Here is a 20,585-nt window from a genome sequence, read left to right on the forward strand (position 1 = left end):
TGTGTAAAGCAATCATAACGAAATATTTGTTATTAAAAAATTTTCATGCATATTTTTATAATCGCAATTTGCGCATTGAGATTTTAATTAGGCTAAACTACTTCGTTTTTCTACACTGGCAAAAATATGTTAAGGCTTTGTGGGTGCCTTGACAACATTATATAAATGCTGAACTCGAGTGAAGTCTGCCAACTGGATTTGAAGTGAGTTTAATATGAGTTCAATCATCTAATTAAAAATTGTTGTAATATATGTTAAAAGTATGTTCTTGATCAGTACGACGATCTACATAGGCCTGCGTCTCCGTCCACCTATTCGTATTTATGAGAGTATCGATCTCAAAATATGTAAGAGATGGAATATTCAAGTTGCTGCTAAAAAATGAAAACTTTTTCAACTTCAGCTATTAAACTACACATATCTCATACATATCTACAGTTACAGTGACTGTAATACAGTCTAAACATTTTGAATGTAGTCGGATACAGGCTTAAATCGTAATCGTAGCCCAAATGTACAAGACAGTGGAACATGTTGGCCATATGATGCCAGTTCCGTTGAAATCCGTGGAGTAACATAGAAACTATTTTTTTAAAATGTTGGTTAGTTGGCAGAGTAGCGTCAATCCATATGCACACATATTTTCATCCCTTTACATGAAAGGATGTGGGTTCTAGAAAAATCACGTATCTTTATTAATAATAATTTGCAAGCAGGCAACACCCGTACAATGCTCCATCCGTAGACTTTTATATTGAGGGTTCCAAAATAATTTACATTTGTTAGATATACATTCCATTATATGATGGGAAGTATCTAGGAAAATTCTGCTGATCTGCGGGTAACAGCACTGGTTGGGAGCCACACCAACAAACAGATGGTGAGGCGCCTTATGCGAGAAGATATCATATGGTTAGGGGAGTCAAGGAAAGCTTCTTCCTATCACGATGTTTCGAAAATACCCTTGAATGTGCAATATTTTAGAGTCGTAAATCCCTGTGAAATAGCAGTTGTCCCCCTCGAATATAGGTAGTCTAGTCAGCCTACTAGGGATGGCTCTATCCTACGATGGGAACAGCTCCCCTGTTGTTGAGTAAATACACAAGAGCCAATTTGGTAGCCTATTGTAGTTTTTGTCGTGTTTATTGGTTACACCTAAACTTAATCGCAAATGTGAATTTTGGTGTTTGGCCGAAAGTGCGTTTGGGGTTCCTCCAACGGTTCCGTGCGATTCAATGCCTTGGGATGAGTGCAAAATGACGACGGCCTCTGGTTGACAATGCGAAGTGCCACAAAGTGGTCGCCGGGCCTATTTGCATCGTAAAATGGCCTTGGTTGCCGGTTGCTGGATGACGTTTAGATGTGATAAGCCAAATATCTGCCGAAAGTGTTGTTGGTGTTGTGTGCCGGGCGTGGGGCGTTGGGGCCGGAGCTGGGACTCAGTTACATTCCAATTGAGTTAAATGCTATTGCAAATGCCTGCCAATCGGTTCTGGTTCTGTTTCAGGTTTCGTCTAAAAAGAAAGAGAGAAACGTTATTGACCAATGTGATAACGAAGTCCACTAAGGCATTTGCATTACAATTTACAGAGCAGCACTCTGCGCCGCATCGGGCCCCCTGCTCGCGAATCGATTTGGTGGCTGTTGCTTGTCCTTCCGGCAGGAGCGATTGCTGACCGTCAGCCCAACATCTCGGACTCAGCACAAAACACTGAATGAGACGGCCAGCAGAAGTGCAATCCTTTTTATAGGGGATGCCCAGCTGCGAGAGCCTGTTTGGCTGCCTCAGTCGGCAGCGCCGCTCCTTTTACTTTTACTTTTATTTCATTTTATTATACGCTTGCCGAGGGGAAGTATTCTTATTTCATGCAAGTCTCTCAGCAGAGATTGAATGAACTCTATAAGAATTCATGTGGAGTCTTCTTTGTGTCTGTTCATAAAATGTATCTAAAAATAAACAAATTATATGTTAAAAATAAAATACAATTATATTCTATGTAAATTATATTATGTATTATATTTTATATATGTAGCTATCGTAAGTAATCATATCTTTGGATAAATATCAAGAGCTCGAGTCTACTATTCCATACTATATGTAGAAGCTTCCATTAAATCAATTCAAGGGCATTTGAGATTCGGCATGTCGAAGCTGTATAATCTTTCTTCTTGTTTTTTTCTGTTTTTTCTGTTTTATCTTTTTTGTTTTTCATTTGATATTTCTTATTGTAGTTTTGTCTGCTCGCATTGTCAGTTCGCATTGTTGTTGGGCTTTTGGTTAGAGCGCTTGATAATGATGATGATGAAGTTTGAGAAGGGTTCGGCTGGCCGAGTCGATATATTCGATGTGTGTGCACCTAAAAAACGTGCAATCTTCCACTTGATTGGTCTCGAATTCAGCAGCAACAGAAATCTCTGTTCTGCAAGGGTCCGACTAAACACGCAGCAGTTGGCTAGTTCCTCGACCTTGGGGCACCCCAACAGAATAGTTCTTCTCTCAGGAAACAGCGAGCAGCAGGTGCACAGTCCTATCTGCTATGTATATCTAGAATCGCTCGCCTGCAAATGACTTCAATTGTGGGAAACTAGAGATTTTCGTCTCTAAGCCAATTGTGCCCGACTCCCTTGCACGAGATGCTGCAAGTTCGCGTATTTATCATTTCGAAATTGAAGTCATGACCCCCGGCATTCATGGCTGCAGCCTGTCAACCCGGCAGTGGCATATATTTTAAATATGCAATCTCAACTCCTCTGTCTGCCTGCCTACCTGGCTCGCTGGCTGGCTGGCTGGCAGAAAAGTTGAGTCTTGTCCGCAGACTGTCTGACGGATGAGGATCCTACCTAGGGCAGTTCGTTGCACTCCCGTGGCGAGTGAAAGCAACAGCCACCGCGTCCTTAAAAGAACTTCAAACAAAAGTCCAGCCAACGCCAGACTACAGGACACGAATTGCAGCCCAAGCACTACGACTTCGATTCTTTTATGCATCTTAATGTCTGTGAAGTTTCTCCGTTGCTTCGACTGGCTGACAAACAAGTTATGAACTCACGTACACACACACACATAGACACACATACAATAAAGGAGGTAGTTAAACAGGATAATAGTGCGCAGAATGTGAACGACCTTACCAATTATCAACAACTGCAATTGGAATTGCGTGTCCAAGTAAATGCCATTCATATAAGTCTCATTGCTTATTTGAATTTCCAACTCTCGGCACCTAAAGCCGCTGAGTGTATCAAATGATATATGTAAATTTCATAATTTCTTGAAAAGCAGAAGCTGTCTTGAATTTATAGAAATATGTATATACATATATATGCGCTCTATTAAACATATTTCTAATACATGCATGTATAGAAAATTACTCACCAAATCTCGTAGAGTAACGAAGCTGTTGAGGTTTAAACATAAATTCTTATTATATATGTAATCCTTATGATTAAAGTACTATCTGCTGTTTTTTCACCAATGCATATTAAACATAACCTAAGGACCTTCGTCAAAATTCCATAATGCATTATATGTAATATACTAAACACATACTAATAATACTATATCCGAAAATACCAAAATTAGAGTAAAGAATTCTCTTTGGTTTATATTCATGTATGCATTATTTTATTGATGCCAATAAATAAATATACAGTAATATGAGCAACGATTCTAATTATGAGTTTTAAGAAAACTTCATCACTTCATTAGTGATGGTAGGCGACGGCTGGAGAGGAGTAAGTGGCGTAGTGGGCCGCAGGTGCAGCATAGTGAGCAACTGGAGCGACGGTCTTGACCACAGCAGGAGACGCATAGTGGACAGCTGGAGCAGCATAGTGGACAGCTGGAGCAGCATAGTGGGTAGCTGGAGCAGCATAGGTGGAGTAAGCGGGAGCAACAGTCTTGACTACAGCAGGAGCAGCATAGGTGTGGTAAGCGGGGGCGACAGTCTTGACGACAGCAGGGGCAGCATAGTGGGCAACTGGGGCGGCGGCGACGGCCTTGACGAGGGGTTCGCGGTTGACCACAGCGTTGAAGCCGTTGATGGGATCGGCGGTGTACTGGACGGTGCGCTTGTAGCCATCGGCATCCACCAGCGAGTACTCGCCGCGGACCACATCGCCATCGCGCTCCTCCACCTGGCCCTTGGAGTCGCCAGTCAGCTTATCGTCGACGCCGTACGAGAAACGGTACTGGGGATGGGGATCGTAGGTCTCGTCGGACTTGACCACCACCTTCTGGGCCACAGCCACGGGGGCGCCGTAGGTGGCAACTGGAGCAGCGGGCACGTAGCCAGCGCTGGCCACCGCGACGAAGGCGAGTGCGAAAACAAACTGGAGAACAGCGAGATAATCCATTAGTACATTCTATATATGTGGGCATCCATTGAGCAGTCGTACTCACCTTGAATGCCATGTTGCTGTTTTGGGAGTTGGTTGAGTTCTTTACAGAAGTGAACTTGATTTGCGAATGATACATTTCTGGGCGTAAGCCTTAACTTATATAGCGAATAGTCGTCGCAGCAGCGCAGCTGCGAGTGAGCGTTGTATTTTCATGGTGACAGCAACGCTTTAGTGCTTACGCCGTTGATTGGTGGCTGGCTGGCTGTGGATTGCTGCTACTTCCTGTTCGAAGGCACTGTGGGTGTGCTTATAATAATCACGTTTGATCTACGAGAACCGTGACCAAAAAGAGAGAGATTCCGCTCGAACGGGAATGGCACACGCGCAGAGCTTATGCGCAGATAAGGCAGAGCTTAACGGTGCTTTACACTTACTCATACATACTTCTTAGACACGAACATTAGCTGAAATTAAATATAAGAAATGTCGCCGAGTTATCAGAATATCTTAATGGTGATTGCCAATTGAAGTCTAACTTCAAATTCAAAGTTTAAAAATTATTTCTACGAATGTCAAAATTAAAATTAAAATTAAATTGAGTCCTATAAGAATTTAGTTTACGTACAATACATACGCAAGTACATCTCTACATACATGTATATATGTATGTAAATGTGAACAAAATAAAGATAAATATGAACTATTATCATCATAGTAATTATTTTTCAACTTAAGATGATTTTCTCTGTAACCCACAAAATAAATGTTATGGAACCTTAAAAATGTGATCATTTAATTGTATTACTTGGAACAGGCAGTATCCAACTCATTTACATGTTAGCTTAGTAAAAATGTATTCACTGTTCATAATTACAAGTGACATAAAACAGAGCTACTCAGGCCACACCTAAATAAAGCTGGCAATTGTAACAATTAAATTACTCTTAAGAAATAAATTTGGCAATTTGTGGAGAGTGTAAAAATGTCTTATAGAGCTACCTACCAGCCTGAGCACATATTTGCGGCCAGTTTTTAGAATGTACATGCAAAGTTCAAGGACAGATCTACTGTAATCAGCATCCCATTAAATTTTCTTTTCAATTGTAAACCTGATAATGTTTCTCATGAGCAGATGTAATTTGGATGCAATTTACAAATCGTCTGCAGATGCGCATTGCTCGAGATGATTTTATGGTTAAAGGAAGATCCCAAATCCTTTCTAAATAATTTACCATTTTCGATTGCATTCGCTCTCGCTGCCGCCGCTGCTGTTCCCGCTGCCTCTGTCGATGCCTCAGCGGCAGACACTGCTTCTGTGCAGCTTGACAATCTCTTCGGCTACTGGCCAGCTGGCCGATTTCGGCGTGGTGACTGCGCTAATTTCGAACATGATATGCAGAAGGCCACATTTAAGCACCTTACGATTACCGCTATGCAGACATAATCAAATCGGCTACCAGAGTTCAGCTGTGCGACAACCTATAAATACCTTTTGCACTCCAGAAGCAATATCATTCGACATTTACTCTTGCCTCTGCAAAGAACTTAACCAACTCCCAAAACAGCAACATGGCATTCAAGGTGAGTACGACTGCTCAATGGATGCCCACATATATAGAATGTACTAATGGATTATCTCGCTGTTCTCCAGTTTGTTTTCGCACTCGCCTTCGTCGCGGTGGCCAGCGCTGGCTACGTGCCCGCTGCTCCAGTTGCCACCTACGGCGCCCCCGTGGCTGTGGCCCAGAAGGTGGTGGTCAAGTCCGACGAGACCTACGATCCCCATCCCCAGTACCGTTTCTCGTACGGCGTCGACGATAAGCTGACTGGCGACTCCAAGGGCCAGGTGGAGGAGCGCGACGGCGATGTGGTCCGCGGCGAGTACTCGCTGGTGGATGCCGATGGCTACAAGCGCACCGTCCAGTACACCGCCGATCCCATCAACGGCTTCAACGCTGTGGTCAACCGCGAACCCCTCGTCAAGGCCGTCGCCGCCGCCCCAGTTGCCCACTATGCTGCCCCTGCTGTCGTCAAGACTGTCGCCCCCGCTTACCACACCTATGCTGCCCCTGCTCCAGTCGCCCACTATGCTGCTCCAGCTGTCCACTATGCTGCTCCTGCTGTGGTCAAGACCGTCGCTCCAGTTGTTCACTACGCTGCTCCTGCTGCCCACTACGCGACCTACTCCGCGCCGTCCGTCACCTACCATCACTAAAGTCTCAAGAGCTTGTTGCTGTTTGATATGGTACCGTTGTTCGTTTTACTGTATACTTATTTATTGAGCTCCACAATAAAGTAGTGCATATATCAGATATAATTATCGAGTTATAGTTACTTTCTCTACTAGCTTAGACTTACGGATTTGATATAAGAACCAGTCTCTTTGCTCTGATTTTAGTTTTGGGTTTTTACGGAATACGCCGTGCCGGACCTATGGCATTTAATATCAGAATCGTTAATTGATTATGCGAGTTGATCTCGGCATAAAAGTGTTGCAATTAAATTTGGTGCGACATTGAAATACCAAAGTCGAGTGCGGTTCTCAATCAGGGATTGATTTGTTACACTGACCAGCAATCGCCATGAAAATTAACTAATCCCATCAGCAAACAATGTATCAATACCTGTAGCCGTGACCGTATCTGCAGATATATATGTATATCACACTATTTTTAATCTTGATTTCGCTTGCTACCTTAGCGAGCTACTACCGGCTGCGGCATTTCCTACTCCGCGCCAAACATGACTCGCCCAATTTGATTGTAACCGGCTTGTCTCGCTCCCAGACGCATGTCAGACGGAGCGAGAGTTGGGCGTGCCAGAAGTTCTATTGCCGTTCTTTATGATTGCGTAAAGAGTGAGTAATCTGATTGAGCCTTTCTCCCAAATAAACTTTTGATTGTACTTTTTCATTACCGGCACTCAAGGCTACGATCACTTTAATTAACGCAATTGAAATCGAAAATGGAATTGAAAGGTCATTGAATTCTTGCAAGAACTTGAAATATAATTAAATAGTTATAATTCATATTTTGGCACTCTTTAATAAAAGCTGGACCTGATGATCCCACATTTAATATCTAGAGTTTGGCAATGCTTTACTAGAGGTTGTCCTATCAAATATTCCTTAAAATTGAGAAACGACCTTAGACGAAATTCTTTCCAATTACTGCGCGACCTGCTTAGCGTTACATCATCACTTCGCAAACCGTTTAGTCACTTCACACCTATTTACATTAGGCCAACAAACGTGTGCTTGGTCTGTTTGTATGTGTATGTGTGTGTACTCATTGATGGCATGATTGAGCACTTATTCCACAAGTCGAATATCGAGCGAGGCAAAAGCTGCAAGCCGAAAGCTCAGCCATTACAAGCCGAGAGTCGTAGGCATGGCTCCGGCACTTGCTGCATGTATTGGTGAATGGCCAGCTTTCGTCCGATTATATTTCTAGTTTTTAGGTCATTGCAGCGGACAGCTGCTGAGAAGGGCGTCTGTGTGTGTATATGTGTGTGTGTCAAGTGCAATGCTGGCATCGATCAAGCTGTCTTTATTGGGTTACTTACATGATTCGACTCAACACCCGGCTTTGGCTTCGACTCCGACTCCGACTCCGACTCCCCGGTTCCCCAGTTCCCCAGTTCCCCAGTTCACAGGTTCCCCGGCTACAGCTCTGGTCCCACAGCCATCAAAGTCTAGTTGCTTGCCTAAGTCTTTTGTCTGCCGGCTGTTTCGTGCGGTTGTCCGTCATCCATTCATGTTCGCCACATGGGTGTGTCTCGTGGGTGCAAATCACCAAATCGGTCGAGCGCCAACCCGTTTGGTAAATTTCAAGAAACGAAAACCGTACAATGAGCGCCATGCAAATGAATTCAAACTCAAATTATATCTATAAGACTTACCAAAAAGTGAAAGAAAGGCCCGAAACAATGGAGTTTGACGCCCAATTGATGTGGCCCTGGTGGCCACCACCAATTTCGTCTATAAATACAAATGCTGTGGATGCTCAATTACTATTCACAGCACAGACTTCGACAGCAGGAGTACATCCATTTCACAGCTCTGCTCCAATCTTCGCACCTCATAATCTCAGCAAAATGGCTTTCAAGGTGAGTGCGTAATCCCTCCCCGCAGAATCTTTCCCTATGCTCAATTTCTTTTTTCTTTCTTTTCTTCAGTTCGTAGCATTGGTCTCGCTCGTCGCAGCCGTATCAGCTGGCCTCATACCCGTGGAGCACCACGAGCAGCCACAGCTTTATCACACCGGAGTGCCACAGCCGCAGCATGTGATCTACCAAAAGCCACATGACATCCACGCCCACGCCCACGCTCATGAGATCTATCCTGATGATCCCCATCCCAAGTACAATTTCGCCTACGACGTGCAGGACGCAGTCTCCGGCGACTCCAAAAGCCAGGTTGAGTCCCGTGACGGCGACGTGGTGCAGGGAGAGTATTCCTTGGACGATGCCGACGGCTACCGCCGCACCGTGAAGTACACCGCCGACTCCGTCAATGGCTTCAATGCTGTCGTTCATCGCGAACCCCTGGGCCACATTCATCACAAACTGATCGCCTCTGCCCCAGCTGCACCCGCTCAATATCATCAGTCGGCTGTGCTGAAGGCTCCTGTGGCTTACGCTGCGCCCACTTACGCTGCGCCCACTTACAACGTGCACCACGAACACGAGCCTCAGCAACAACTGCAGCACCACCAGCAACAGCACCAGGACCACTATGCCACCTACGAGTCGGCGCCTCCAGCCAGCCATGCTGCTCAGGATTATTATCATCACTAGAGCTGCGACGCGCGACGACGGAAGTATTATTGCATCCTCCATTCCAAATTCCCAATTTCCATTACCCAGCATTCTTAGATCCCTAAGCTCTGTTAAATAGTTCTATTGTAATAAATCGTTATATGCATATTAACTATGAGCACAAAGCTGTTTATTATCCACATATCACACATATGTATAACTCCAAAATCGTTGGATAAGTAAAAAGTGCGGGTAAGACATTTGTAAGTATCGGATCAAACAGTACCCGAGCACAAAGAAGTGGATTATGCAGGCAATTCCAACTAAATATAGATATATAATAATCGTTTGAATTTGCGAAAAATATATGACTATAACAATTATACACCATTATTTGTTATACTCCTCCCCCCCTATTGGGTGTAAAATTGAATAGTAATTTTATTTTAATGTTCACAAGTCTATTATTCATTGCTGCATAACACCAATATAGGCTTCATTGCATTGAGTTGAATTATATTTTAATATTTGTTGTGATTTGGTGGTTGTTAAGATATGAAATTTGAATTACATGGATTAAAAACTTCATAATATAACAAAAGAAAAAGTAGTTCGTTAAAATATTATTTTAAAGTTTCAAATAGGGTATACTAATATTTATTGCACATAATTATGTTGTTCCACAGTGTCGAAGCCTTTAACAAGTTTTTATTGATTTGAAAATTGGAAATTGATCCTGTTTTCTTGCTTTTCTTACTATAGCAATTAGAGGTGGAGAGCCATCAATAGTATCGATAGTTATGAACCAAAATAGTGACGATAGATATTGCAGAACAATCGATAGTGACTATAGTGAATATCGATAATCAACGATCAGCCGATGATGAGTAATTTAGTCTCCAGATAAACAGCAAGAGAAGCCGTTATATATTGTTTGAAAGAAATGCCGCTGACATTATTCATATACTTATTTGGGTGTTATCATAAATAAAATAGAACATCAAATAAAATTAATATAGAATGAAATAGTAGAGTGGTTGTATTTTCTGACTCCAAGATCAAGCAGAGCAGAGCACAGTCTCGTGTGGACATATACGAGATGTGTAATTCATGTATATAGTTTAGCTCTATATTGCTCGATCTACATCAGCTTTTTCGCGCATGAGCCAACCGGTTTTTGGCATGCCAAAAAGTATCCGGTAGCAACAAAGACAGACTTTTATTTCTATTTTTATTTTTTTGCAATTGTAATGTCGCGCACACAAATTGAATGTCAAATAGCCGCGGCCCGCGGGCAATACTCTTGCTTGATGGCTGGGTAGATCAGAGCCCGGAACCTCGACGGCGAATGCGTCCGTGAGCATGAGCAATGCTATGTCCAATTGCAAGACAAGACCCAATTTGCTCCACATTACCTGCACTCCATAGTCTGCCTAGGCCAGCCCGGTTCAACTTGACTCGCCCTTTCGCTCCTCTTTGTTTACGCTGAGCTTTTGTAATTTGCTTCACAATAATGGGCCGCAGCAGCAACAGACAGCCTCGGCGTATGCACTTGCCCCGTGAGATTGCTCTATATAAGCGGAGGTCTGCTCCACTTCTAATCATACTGCAGACTTGGCCCCATCCGACAGCACACGCTCTCAGACCCACTCAAACCACATTAAAATGGCATTCAAGGTAAGCCCACCTCACTGAGCCAAAATATCAGCTAATCCATATACACTGAATCCATTCCAGTTTATCGCCCTCTTCGCCCTGGTTGCCGCCGCCAGCGCTGGTATCCTGCCCGCCGCCCAGGTCTACCATGCGGCACCCGCCGTGGCCTCCTACGCCGCCCCGGCTGCCGTCGTCAAGACGATTGCGCCTGTGGCCCAACACGTTATCACGAAGGCTGCCGAGGAGTACGACCCCCATCCCCAGTACAAGTACGCCTACGATGTGCACGATTCCCTCTCCGGCGACTCCAAGAGCCAGGTGGAGGAGCGCGATGGCGATGTGGTCCGCGGCGAGTACTCGCTGGTGGATGCCGATGGCTACAAGCGCACCGTCCAGTACACCGCCGATCCCATCAACGGCTTCAACGCTGTGGTCAACCGCGAACCCCTCGTCAAGGCTGTGAAGACCATTGCCGCTGCTCCAGTGGTTGCCCACTACGCTGCCCCTGCTGTGGTCAAGACTGTCGCCCCTGCTTACCACGCCTATGCCGCCCCTGCTCCAGTCGCCCACTATGGCCCGGCTGTTGCCTACCATCATTAAGTGTGTTAATTCTATCCCAGATCTGTTATATTAAATGAATAAATTGTTATAGATAATTTGAAAATAAACAGAAATAGTTAATTTCAAATATGTTCTGCAAATATCTTCCATTCGCCGATTATGTAAAACACCTGTCTTAAATTCCTATGAAAAAGACTAGAATTATTCAGACGCAGCCAATTGTATAAAGCGCAGACGTGGTCTAAGCGCTGCCAGATCCAAAATTTGCTTCATCCTTATGAACATATATGGTGTTTGGTACATCAATAGTAAAAGTAAACCATAACTGAGCCGTTACATTTCGAATACCTACTGTTTTACCAATTTGTTAGTAGTGTCAAAATAGTTTGCGTGCATAGAGACGAACAAACGGACGGACAGTAGGACAGACATTGCACATATTGCATGAGTATAAATGGATGCAAATGGTGAATGAGTACAAATAGTTTTATTTAACGAGTTCCAAATAATAATAAGGAGCCGGTAACAAATTGACCCACCTCAAGGTTATCATATTGGGCGCAGTCTAGAGTAGGGACGTGTTAGCTGAGGTGAATTGAAACTAAAGCCCATTCTTCAGCTACTGCTAAAAACATGAATACATTGATTGTTGATGGGATTAATACTGGAAATACCCAATCAATTCTAAATTGACAAATTTCTATGTTTTCATATTATCTATAACAATTTATTCATTTACTTTAAGACATAACAGATCTGCGGTAGAATTAACACATTTAATGATGGTAGGCAACAGCCGGGCTATAGTGGGCGACTGGAGCAGGGGCGGCATAGGCGTGGTAAGTGGGGGCGACAGTCTTGACCACAGCAGGGGCAGCATAGTGGGCAACCACTGGAGCAGCGGCAATGGTCTTCACAGCCTTGACGAGGGGTTCGCGGTTGACCACAGCGTTGAAGCCGTTGATGGGATCGGCGGTGTACTGGACGGTGCGCTTGTAGCCATCGGCATCCACCAGCGAGTACTCGCCGCGGACCACATCGCCATCGCGCTCCTCCACCTGGCTCTTGGAGTCGCCGGAGAGGGAATCGTGCACATCGTAGGCGTACTTGTACTGGGGATGGGGGTCGTACTCCTCGGCAGCCTTCGTGATAACGTGTTGGGCCACAGGCGCAATCGTCTTGACGACGGCAGCCGGGGCGGCGTAGGAGGCCACGGCGGGTGCCGCATGGTAGACCTGGGCGGCGGGCAGGATACCAGCGCTGGCGGCGGCAACCAGGGCGAAGAGGGCAATAAACTAAAATAGTAAATAAAATAGGAAATGGTAACAATTGTAAATATGTCCTAAGTGAATTAAATCTGTGTTGGGCACATACCTTAAAGGCCATTTCGTCGGAGTTGAGTTGAGTTGCTGCTGAGGGCTGAATGCGATTTGAACTGTGATACCTGCTGCTGTTGACGGCGGGCTTATATATGGAGCAGCCCATAAACAACATGCCGAATCTCTGAATGCCTTTTCGGGGCCGAAGTCGCGTAATTAGTGCAATTCATTTATGCTAAATGTGTATGGAAAATGTTACACTAACAGCGAATACGCTGCGCACTAATACAGGCACACTCATATGCATACATATGCATGTGTATGTGCAATGTGTGTTGTCATCTAACTAAATTCCAATTGTTTGGGGTGCCAAAACTGGTTTTCGAGCTGAAGCTGCACAAAGATGCAAAAGTTTATAAAAATAGAAAAATATTTAGAAATGAGCAATCCATGAGGGATTGACACACTCAAAATGTTATAAACAACAGTTATTACATGAAATTATGCATATACCATTTAACTAGATTATACATACTTATATATGTAGGCTTATGGATATAAATGAAGAATGGGAAGCATGGAAATTACAAACTCAATCTATTGTAAAATGTCGGTTATAATTAGGTAGCTATTGAATATTTGTATACTCTGAACACATCTGGTCTGTGTCAAGTACGGGCTGGAAATATAATTTCGTGTGGGTGCGGGTGGTGGTGGGCTAGGCCGCTCAACCCGCTTTAGTCTGTTGAATATTTAAATATTTTCTTATTTCAACCTCTTGTACTCAATCGATATTCTTTTGTTATCGACTGTCTCCATTGCAATTGACAACTAACACTAAACGTGACTTCAAAACTAAGTTTATTCGTATTTCAATATTGATAAGTATATATAATTTGTAGGATCTTGCTTTCTATCATATATACATTGTGGCACGACAGAAACTAACAGGAAATGTTATGGCACTATAGAATAACGAATCCGCTCTCTGCTGAGTTGTCAAACAAGCACATGGCATTTACTACCCAAATGCAAAATACAACAAACATTGTTTAATATGCTAAATATTCAGAACTTTATCATAAATCAAATTATGCTTGAAAGTATTTTTGATATTCAACAAAATAAAAAACATAACTTATATCGAAAAATTAACCAAATCGCAGTCGCTAATATTAATTTCGCTTAATCTCTTAAAAATTGTCATCTGGAAATGAGCCATCAAAAATATATACGCTTTATGATATGAAAAACTAAAAAAATAAAAATAAAACTTGCAAGAGTGAAATATTATGGCACAATACCTTTACACAATTTAATTTTATTCAAAATAAAGCATCCCATATAAAAATATAAAAGTAAATCAAAATAAAATCAGGTAATTCAGCCACGTAAATTGATTTGCCTACTATTGTCAAGGACATTGAAAGATGGAGAATAGAGGTTGATCTGAATGCTTGTATACATATGTATGTATTTGTGAAAAATATATCGTAATTATTTCATGTTTGGTTGCATGAATTATGAACAAATATTATTAAGATAGATGCGATGACGATGTAGAATGAAATCACAAGCATTGAACCCGAAATTTTTGAGAAACAATTTGTAATTTATTTAATATGCTGTAAATCGAAATTCATATCACTTATCGAGTCGATTCACATATTTTACGAAATCCAATATTGATTTCGGTTATTCGCACACCATCAATTTCGAATGCATATTATGTGTACAATAACTGTAAACCGCGGGAGATACATACATATAACTGAAGAGCACAAATATCTATATACCTATATATTTATTTATAAATAATATGCACTATGGGTTTTCAATTCAAGATTCGCATTTGAACGGCTGTCCGACTTGGAGAACCGAAGAACGTACGTGACCGTTATACGTGACGAGCTCAGGCTGCAGCCACCTCCGATGCGGTGCCAAAAACGAATTCCAATTAGGTGTGACCAATGTCATCGGATTGACTATATAACCTTACGTCCACCGTTTGGCCAGACATTCAGTGTTTAGCTTCTGCTTCCAACAGCACCGAGTAATCCTCCAAGCAATTCCATAAGAAATGGCTTACAAGGTACAGCTGAGAGACCCAAAGATGACGCCAGGATACTTATCTAATCTATCCACAGATCGCTTTCGCATTGGCTATGCTCGGCGTGGCGCAGGCGGCGGTGCTGAGGACTGCGGCCCCCGTTGCAGTGGCACCCGCCCCCGTTCTGGCCAAGACCGTTGAGCTGGAGGAGATCGACCCGCATCCACAGTACTCGTACAGCTACGACGTGCAGGACAACCTGTCCGGCGATTCCAAGGGACATGTGGAGGAGCGCGATGGGGATGTGGTGCGTGGCGAATACTCTCTGATCGACGCCGATGGCTTCAAGCGCACCGTCACCTACACCGCCGATTCTATCAATGGCTTCAACGCCGTCGTTCGCCGTGAACCTATCGTTGCCGTGGCCGAGCCCGTGGTAAAGGCTGCTCCCGTAGCTGTTGCCGCTCCCCTCGTCCGCTCTGCTCCCGTAGCTGTTGCCGCTCCCCTCGTCCGCTCTGCTCCCGTTGCTGTAGCTGCTCCCCTCGTCCGCTCTGCTCCCGTTGCTGTTGCTGCTCCCCTCGTCCGCTCTGCCCCCCTTGCAGTAGCAGCCCCTCTGAGATACACGGCGCCAGCCTACACCGTGCGGAACTTGTAATCCGACCAGATTCCCCTTGTTAACTAATCCCTGTTTTATGGTTATGCAATAAATTGTGATTTTTTTCTTAAACAAAAGATTGTTCCTTCTTGAATGGGAATCTTGGCAGGGAGGCTGATTGAGAACGAAATAAAATAGATCAACTAATAAATATATAAAAGCAATTATTATAATTTTTCTACTAACATATTATTCTGGGGCGTTCAGCTTTATTAAGGAAAAGTATTTGTCAAGCCATATGCAGCCGTATCGGCCAAGCAATCAAACATTAAATAATATAAATGTATATACTTATGCATTTAATTCGATATCGCCCTCAAGGTGAAATTGTGAAAGCGACAAAGACACGAATTAGCTCGCGGTCAAACGGCAGCAATTGATAGAGGTGTGGTTGTGTGTCTGTGTGCATGTCTGTCTGTGTGGTTGTGTGGCTGTGCGGCTGCGGATTGGAGACCACTTACCTGTGGCACTAATCTGCACATATTTACATGTCGAAGCTGTTGCATAAATATGTGTTATGTGTGTGTACTATATCTATCTTTATTCGTAATTGGCTCGCTCGCAGTCGAAATATCAACGAAAAATAAATAAGAGTGACAAAAGTATGTTGGGCAAAAGCGAACAAAATAAATGAAATGAAATAAAATAAAATAAAAATATAATTATCATTCCAATTTCAGCTAGCTTCAGCCGGAGTATAAAACCGAGCGTTGGCCAGTCTGCAAATCATTCCACACAGCTTCTCCGCTTTCGCATCACTGTTTGGATATTCGCCAAGCTCCCCACGCCCACTCACCATGGCCTTCCAGGTAAGATCAGTCACTGCACAGCCAAGTCCGTGAATACTTTATTCGTATGTTCTTCTGATTCAGTACCTTGCCATCCTTGCGCTCGTTGCCGCCGCCAGCGCCGGAGTTCTGCCAGCCCAGCAGCTCTACCATGCTGCACCTGCTCCAGCTGTGGCCTATGCTCATGCCCCAGTGGCAGTCGCCCATGCGCAGCCCGTTCTGGCCAAGCACGACGATGAGTACGACCCCCATCCCCAGTACAAATTCGCCTACGATGTGCAGGACGCTCTCTCCGGCGACTCCAAGAGCCAGGTGGAGGAGCGCGATGGCGATGTGGTCCGTGGCGAGTACTCGCTGGTGGATTCCGATGGCTACAAGCGCACTGTTCAGTACACCTCTGACCCAGAGAACGGCTTCAACGCTGTGGTCAACCGTGTGCCCATCGACCACGTAAAGGTGGTCAAGGCCGTCGCTGCCCCAGCACCTCTGCCCGTCGCCTATCACCACTAGATGGATATCCGTTTCTGTTGAATGCCATGTAAATGTCCTTTAATTGAATAAATTGTTATATATTTCTAAGCTTCTATAAATCACGACTCTTAATTGTCTCGCTTAATAGACACAATGGGGATAATAATGAGTCCAACTAAGAGAATTTTGTATCCCAGCAATCTTTTCATCTTTCCCTACACAATTCAAGATTGAAGACAAGGCTAACTAAATTTACGTTCAATATACTCTTCCCAGATATATGGCTATTACATACCTTCTACACGTGCGCAGATCCAATGATCGTATCAGATTAATCAGTTATTATTCAATTGACTCTCGCACGCACTCATGCCCATACTCATACTCATTCATTTCGATCGCCAAGTTGCATAATCACGCGCCAGCTCCAATTTGCATCGCAATTATGACTGGGCCCAGCGAGAGTCGATAGCTCTACAACAGTGAGTCCCGCAATCCATACTTTAAATCAATTTCCGACAGAGGCGTCCCACTCATTACCATCTGCTTCTGCCGCTAACTTTAACAGCAATCAGCGCAGGTCGGAGCGGACGTATTGAATGTATCGCTCTATATAGTCCGAAGTGTCTTCAGATGTAATCCACTTGCAGTCGCCACACTCTAGCTGTGACGCCTCAACAAGTTAAGGTCAGAGTTTTTAGGGACTTTCACCAATGTGTTTCAGGATGATTTACGCGGCTTTGTTGTCTTGAATGGCAGGCATTGTCTTATCGTTCGGATGTCAGCCTACATAAACGGCCAGTGTTCGGCTTTTCCATAACATCTGTTCCTTACACGCCCAAATATGCCAAGGCATGCGAATCGGCGTCTGCTCGTGGCTGGGGCTCTTTGTCTTCCACCTTCGGCTGGGGACAGGTGAGCAGCGACATCGAGTGTTAAGGTCAAAGTCAGGTTTTATGGTTAATTACCTCGTGAGCAGCGCTTGCAACCGCTTCCAATGGCATATTCGTGCCTTGCGCCCGTTCCCATGAAGTACGCGTACGAGTACCTACTGCAGTAGCTGTACCGATGGCCTAACAGTGGCTACAAAAACACAAAAACACAAAAACACAACGGAATACCAGGCCATTCCATTCCAATTCCAATTACAGTCGTGCAAGGTGGCTTCGTGTAACTGGCCACCAAAAAAAGCCACAAGGCGATTATAAAAATGCGCCTAAAGCGTGTTTGTACTGCCAAAAAATGTGAATTCCAACTAATCCAATTGCTAATCTGCAAGCCTAAAAATCAAAACAAATCCAAATACACTCTAGCTAGACGGAAAGATACAATGTTGAAAAAATTTCAATATCTTTATAAATGAATTAAATATTCTATATTTTGTTTGCCCCTGCAGAGTTCATACAGTCAAAAGAGTTACAGAGAGGACTCTTCAGAGAAAGAGATAAAAAATGTGAGAGTCTAGGCGACACATTGATGCTATATATGGAGTAAATTTATGAACCCAACAAAATATATACGTATATAGAAATCTGTATAAATTGTGTGTACTTTATGGGGTCATTGCCTTGATGAGCTGCCTTGAATTACACTTTTAATGAGATTATGGTATGTTGAGGATTATTCAGTGGTGAATACAGCTTGTGAATATATCAACATAACGTAATCAATGTACGTCCACCTGGAGAGCTACTCGAATCATTTGGAATGCTTTTACACTCCATTCTTATTACAGAGAATACATATCAATTATTAGATAACATGTACATCCACAACTCCGCAGCTCTGTAAGCAAACCTATGTAAGCACATATAAAGAGATTCTGTTACACTGTAATATTAATGATTATTCAGAATTTCAAAACATTCTTTATCGCAAAGAGGATAACTCACATTACGCAATTCACCCTTATTTATAGCTTCATTCAACTGTTTGAGTTTAGTTTACAAGCATTATCAATTAATATCACTGTTAAAACCCCTTTCCGGTGTACTTTATAAGTCTAAACACTGATTTACCTCATACTCGGCCTATTTCAACTGAATTTTTTGCCATCTCACGTAGTCGTAGCCGTGATTCATTTATATGTATGTAGCTTTACACTCAACCAGCTTTGTTTTGATATTGTGTTTCTTTTCGGGCTTTTGGCTTTATTTTGTAGCTCTTGCTTTCCGTTGGTTCTTTGCTTTTAATGGCTCTTTAAAGTGGCTCCGTGTCGGACGACCTTGATACTGAAGAGGGAAAGTAACCTCAGTTTCGACATGTAATAGTTTTTAATTTCTTTTGGGATTTTTCCAAACCTAAATCCATTGTGATTAATTGCACCTTATAAATATCTAACTGTACATAGGTATATACAAATCAATATATAGTTTCTCAGTTTATGAGCTCTAATTTTTAAAAATGTATTTAAAGCGTCAATATCTAAAACGTAATATAAATCGTACTATAAAAAAAATAATAATAAAAATAAAAAAAATAAAAAATACGTTTAAATATTAATGAACGAATGGACAATATACAAAGTCATCGGTTGACAATTTCATTATTAAATCTATCTTTAATGAAAAGTAAGTACAAATTATTCTTGTATCATTACAATATGATCTGCTCTAACAAGTTTATTTCACTTTATCAATTTGGCTTTTGCAAACATTTTTTGTTTGAAGTTTATGCACTCAAAAATAAATAAATAAGAAATTTAAATGAGAATGACAAAGAATATTTTATTAAAATGATTTTGAACACATTTTACTTTATTTTATTTAAAATGATTTTGGAAACATTTCGAGTCTCCAGCAGAGACGCTCCTGCAAACAGTCAAATCGGCTTATGAACTTATTAAATGAAACTAGGAAATGGTTCTATGACATCACATTCTTTATTCAATAACAACTAACGGCAATTATCAGGTCGGACAGCGCCTATTTGGAGACCTAATAGGCGTACGAGATAAGAGGCGAAGCGTACTGCGTCTTGACGATAGCTGGGCCAGCGGCGATCAACGGAGCTGCCTTGACAATGGGAGCCGGAGCAGCGGCGTAGGCCAAGGGAGCCGGGGCAGCCACAACGGGAGCAGCGCGAACGACTGGAGCGGGAGCGGCTACAACGGGTGCAGCGCGAACGACTGGAGCGGGGGCAGCGACAACGGGAGCGGCGGCGACCAGTGGCTCGCGACGCACCACAGCATTGAAGCCGTTGACTGGGTCGGCGGTGTAGTCCACAATGCGACGGTAGCCATCGGCATCATTCAGCGAGTACTGGCCCTGGACGATGTCGCCGTCACGGGTCTCCACCTGGGTCTTGGAGTCGCCAGAGATCGCATCCTTAACGTCATATCCGTAGGTGTACTGGGGATGGGGGTCGTACTCCTCCACCTGGGCAACGGCGGCCAAGGGCGCGGCTACGGGCACGACTCCAGCGCTGGCGACAGCGATGCAGGCGGCGAAGAGAATGGTGAACTGCAAGTAGATGAAGCACACACACACATACACACAAACACGATTTAGTTACACAGCTTTTCACATAATCCTGGGCTGGCTTACTTTGAATGCCATTGTTTTGGGGTTTGGTTGGACGAATGCTGCTCTAGATACCGAACTTGGCTGTGAACTGATTTGAACGATGGCCAACTAGGGGTTTTTATACCGCGCCGCGAGGCCCGCCTGGTGTGCCCGCATTCGCAACCAAATGAGTGCACTTGCGTCACAAAACGCCGGCGACAATACCAAAATACAAAGCGACCATAACTAAAGCTCAGCGACGAGCAAGACTAGAAGCCAAGTAGGTGCTGCTGCCGCTGCTACTGGTGGAGGAGGAGCATTCGCTCGACGCTCGACGCTCGACGGTCGACGGTCGACGGTCGACGGCAGACGATAGACGGGCGAAGAGAGCGGGCGTACTATCGTACCGCCAAGCACAATGTTAGCCAAGGCTAAGCGTACAAGTGACAAAAACAACAGCAGCAATGACGACAACAACAATAACAA

The 20,585-nt window shown here is 43.6% G+C and overlaps 8 protein-coding genes and 1 long non-coding RNA gene across 9 annotated transcripts; 5 read left to right on the forward strand and 4 right to left on the reverse strand.

The window, feature by feature from the left end:
* Positions 1 to 1,112: 1,112 nt before the first annotated feature.
* On the reverse strand, positions 1,113 to 2,020 carry LOC149270924 (uncharacterized). The gene is made up of 2 exons (XR_016271325.1): positions 1,582 to 2,020; positions 1,113 to 1,514 (listed from the first exon to the last, which is right to left on the reverse strand). It is a non-coding gene; the product is annotated as an uncharacterized LOC149270924 (long non-coding RNA).
* A 1,569-nt stretch (positions 2,021 to 3,589) lies between these two features.
* LOC108621627 (cuticle protein-like) lies at positions 3,590 to 4,533 on the reverse strand. Its single transcript, XM_018019048.2, has 2 exons — positions 4,400 to 4,533; positions 3,590 to 4,329 (listed from the first exon to the last, which is right to left on the reverse strand). Exons 1-2 carry the CDS (start codon positions 4,472 to 4,474, stop codon positions 3,703 to 3,705), a joined length of 702 nt encoding a protein of 233 aa, XP_017874537.1. The 5' UTR covers positions 4,475 to 4,533; the 3' UTR covers positions 3,590 to 3,702.
* A 1,235-nt stretch (positions 4,534 to 5,768) lies between these two features.
* LOC108621631 (cuticle protein Ccp84Ab) lies at positions 5,769 to 6,655 on the forward strand. The gene is made up of 2 exons (XM_018019057.2): positions 5,769 to 5,919; positions 5,990 to 6,655. The coding sequence occupies exons 1-2, from the start codon at positions 5,908 to 5,910 to the stop codon at positions 6,551 to 6,553; spliced, it is 576 nt and encodes a 191-aa protein (XP_017874546.1). The 5' UTR covers positions 5,769 to 5,907; the 3' UTR covers positions 6,554 to 6,655.
* Positions 6,656 to 8,337: 1,682 nt separating this feature from the next.
* On the forward strand, positions 8,338 to 9,268 carry Ccp84Ac (chitin-binding domain-containing protein Ccp84Ac). Its single transcript, XM_018019052.2, has 2 exons — positions 8,338 to 8,445; positions 8,515 to 9,268. The coding sequence occupies exons 1-2, from the start codon at positions 8,434 to 8,436 to the stop codon at positions 9,133 to 9,135; spliced, it is 633 nt and encodes a 210-aa protein (XP_017874541.1). The 5' UTR covers positions 8,338 to 8,433; the 3' UTR covers positions 9,136 to 9,268.
* A 1,412-nt stretch (positions 9,269 to 10,680) lies between these two features.
* LOC108621634 (larval cuticle protein A2B-like) lies at positions 10,681 to 11,426 on the forward strand. The gene is made up of 2 exons (XM_018019062.2): positions 10,681 to 10,773; positions 10,834 to 11,426. Exons 1-2 carry the CDS (start codon positions 10,762 to 10,764, stop codon positions 11,350 to 11,352), a joined length of 531 nt encoding a protein of 176 aa, XP_017874551.1. The 5' UTR covers positions 10,681 to 10,761; the 3' UTR covers positions 11,353 to 11,426.
* Positions 11,427 to 12,024: 598 nt separating this feature from the next.
* Positions 12,025 to 12,806, reverse strand: LOC108616726 (larval cuticle protein A3A-like). The gene is made up of 2 exons (XM_018016116.2): positions 12,688 to 12,806; positions 12,025 to 12,608 (listed from the first exon to the last, which is right to left on the reverse strand). The coding sequence occupies exons 1-2, from the start codon at positions 12,796 to 12,798 to the stop codon at positions 12,090 to 12,092; spliced, it is 630 nt and encodes a 209-aa protein (XP_017871605.2). The 5' UTR covers positions 12,799 to 12,806; the 3' UTR covers positions 12,025 to 12,089.
* Positions 12,807 to 14,572: 1,766 nt separating this feature from the next.
* Positions 14,573 to 15,414, forward strand: Ccp84Ae (chitin-binding domain-containing protein Ccp84Ae). The gene is made up of 2 exons (XM_018019059.2): positions 14,573 to 14,724; positions 14,780 to 15,414. Exons 1-2 carry the CDS (start codon positions 14,713 to 14,715, stop codon positions 15,335 to 15,337), a joined length of 570 nt encoding a protein of 189 aa, XP_017874548.1. The 5' UTR covers positions 14,573 to 14,712; the 3' UTR covers positions 15,338 to 15,414.
* Positions 15,415 to 15,998: 584 nt separating this feature from the next.
* On the forward strand, positions 15,999 to 16,715 carry Ccp84Af (cuticle protein Ccp84Af). The gene is made up of 2 exons (XM_018003994.2): positions 15,999 to 16,146; positions 16,210 to 16,715. Exons 1-2 carry the CDS (start codon positions 16,135 to 16,137, stop codon positions 16,633 to 16,635), a joined length of 438 nt encoding a protein of 145 aa, XP_017859483.1. The 5' UTR covers positions 15,999 to 16,134; the 3' UTR covers positions 16,636 to 16,715.
* Positions 16,716 to 19,458: 2,743 nt separating this feature from the next.
* On the reverse strand, positions 19,459 to 20,299 carry Ccp84Ag (cuticle protein Ccp84Ag). Its single transcript, XM_018019060.2, has 2 exons — positions 20,142 to 20,299; positions 19,459 to 20,057 (listed from the first exon to the last, which is right to left on the reverse strand). Exons 1-2 carry the CDS (start codon positions 20,151 to 20,153, stop codon positions 19,533 to 19,535), a joined length of 537 nt encoding a protein of 178 aa, XP_017874549.1. The 5' UTR covers positions 20,154 to 20,299; the 3' UTR covers positions 19,459 to 19,532.
* Positions 20,300 to 20,585: the final 286 nt, after the last annotated feature.

The sequence above is a fragment of the Drosophila arizonae genome, chromosome 2, assembly GCF_054131065.1.
Source record: "Drosophila arizonae isolate 15081-1271.41 chromosome 2, UAZ_ARI_1.0, whole genome shotgun sequence".
NCBI classification, from domain to species: domain Eukaryota; kingdom Metazoa; phylum Arthropoda; class Insecta; order Diptera; family Drosophilidae; genus Drosophila; species Drosophila arizonae.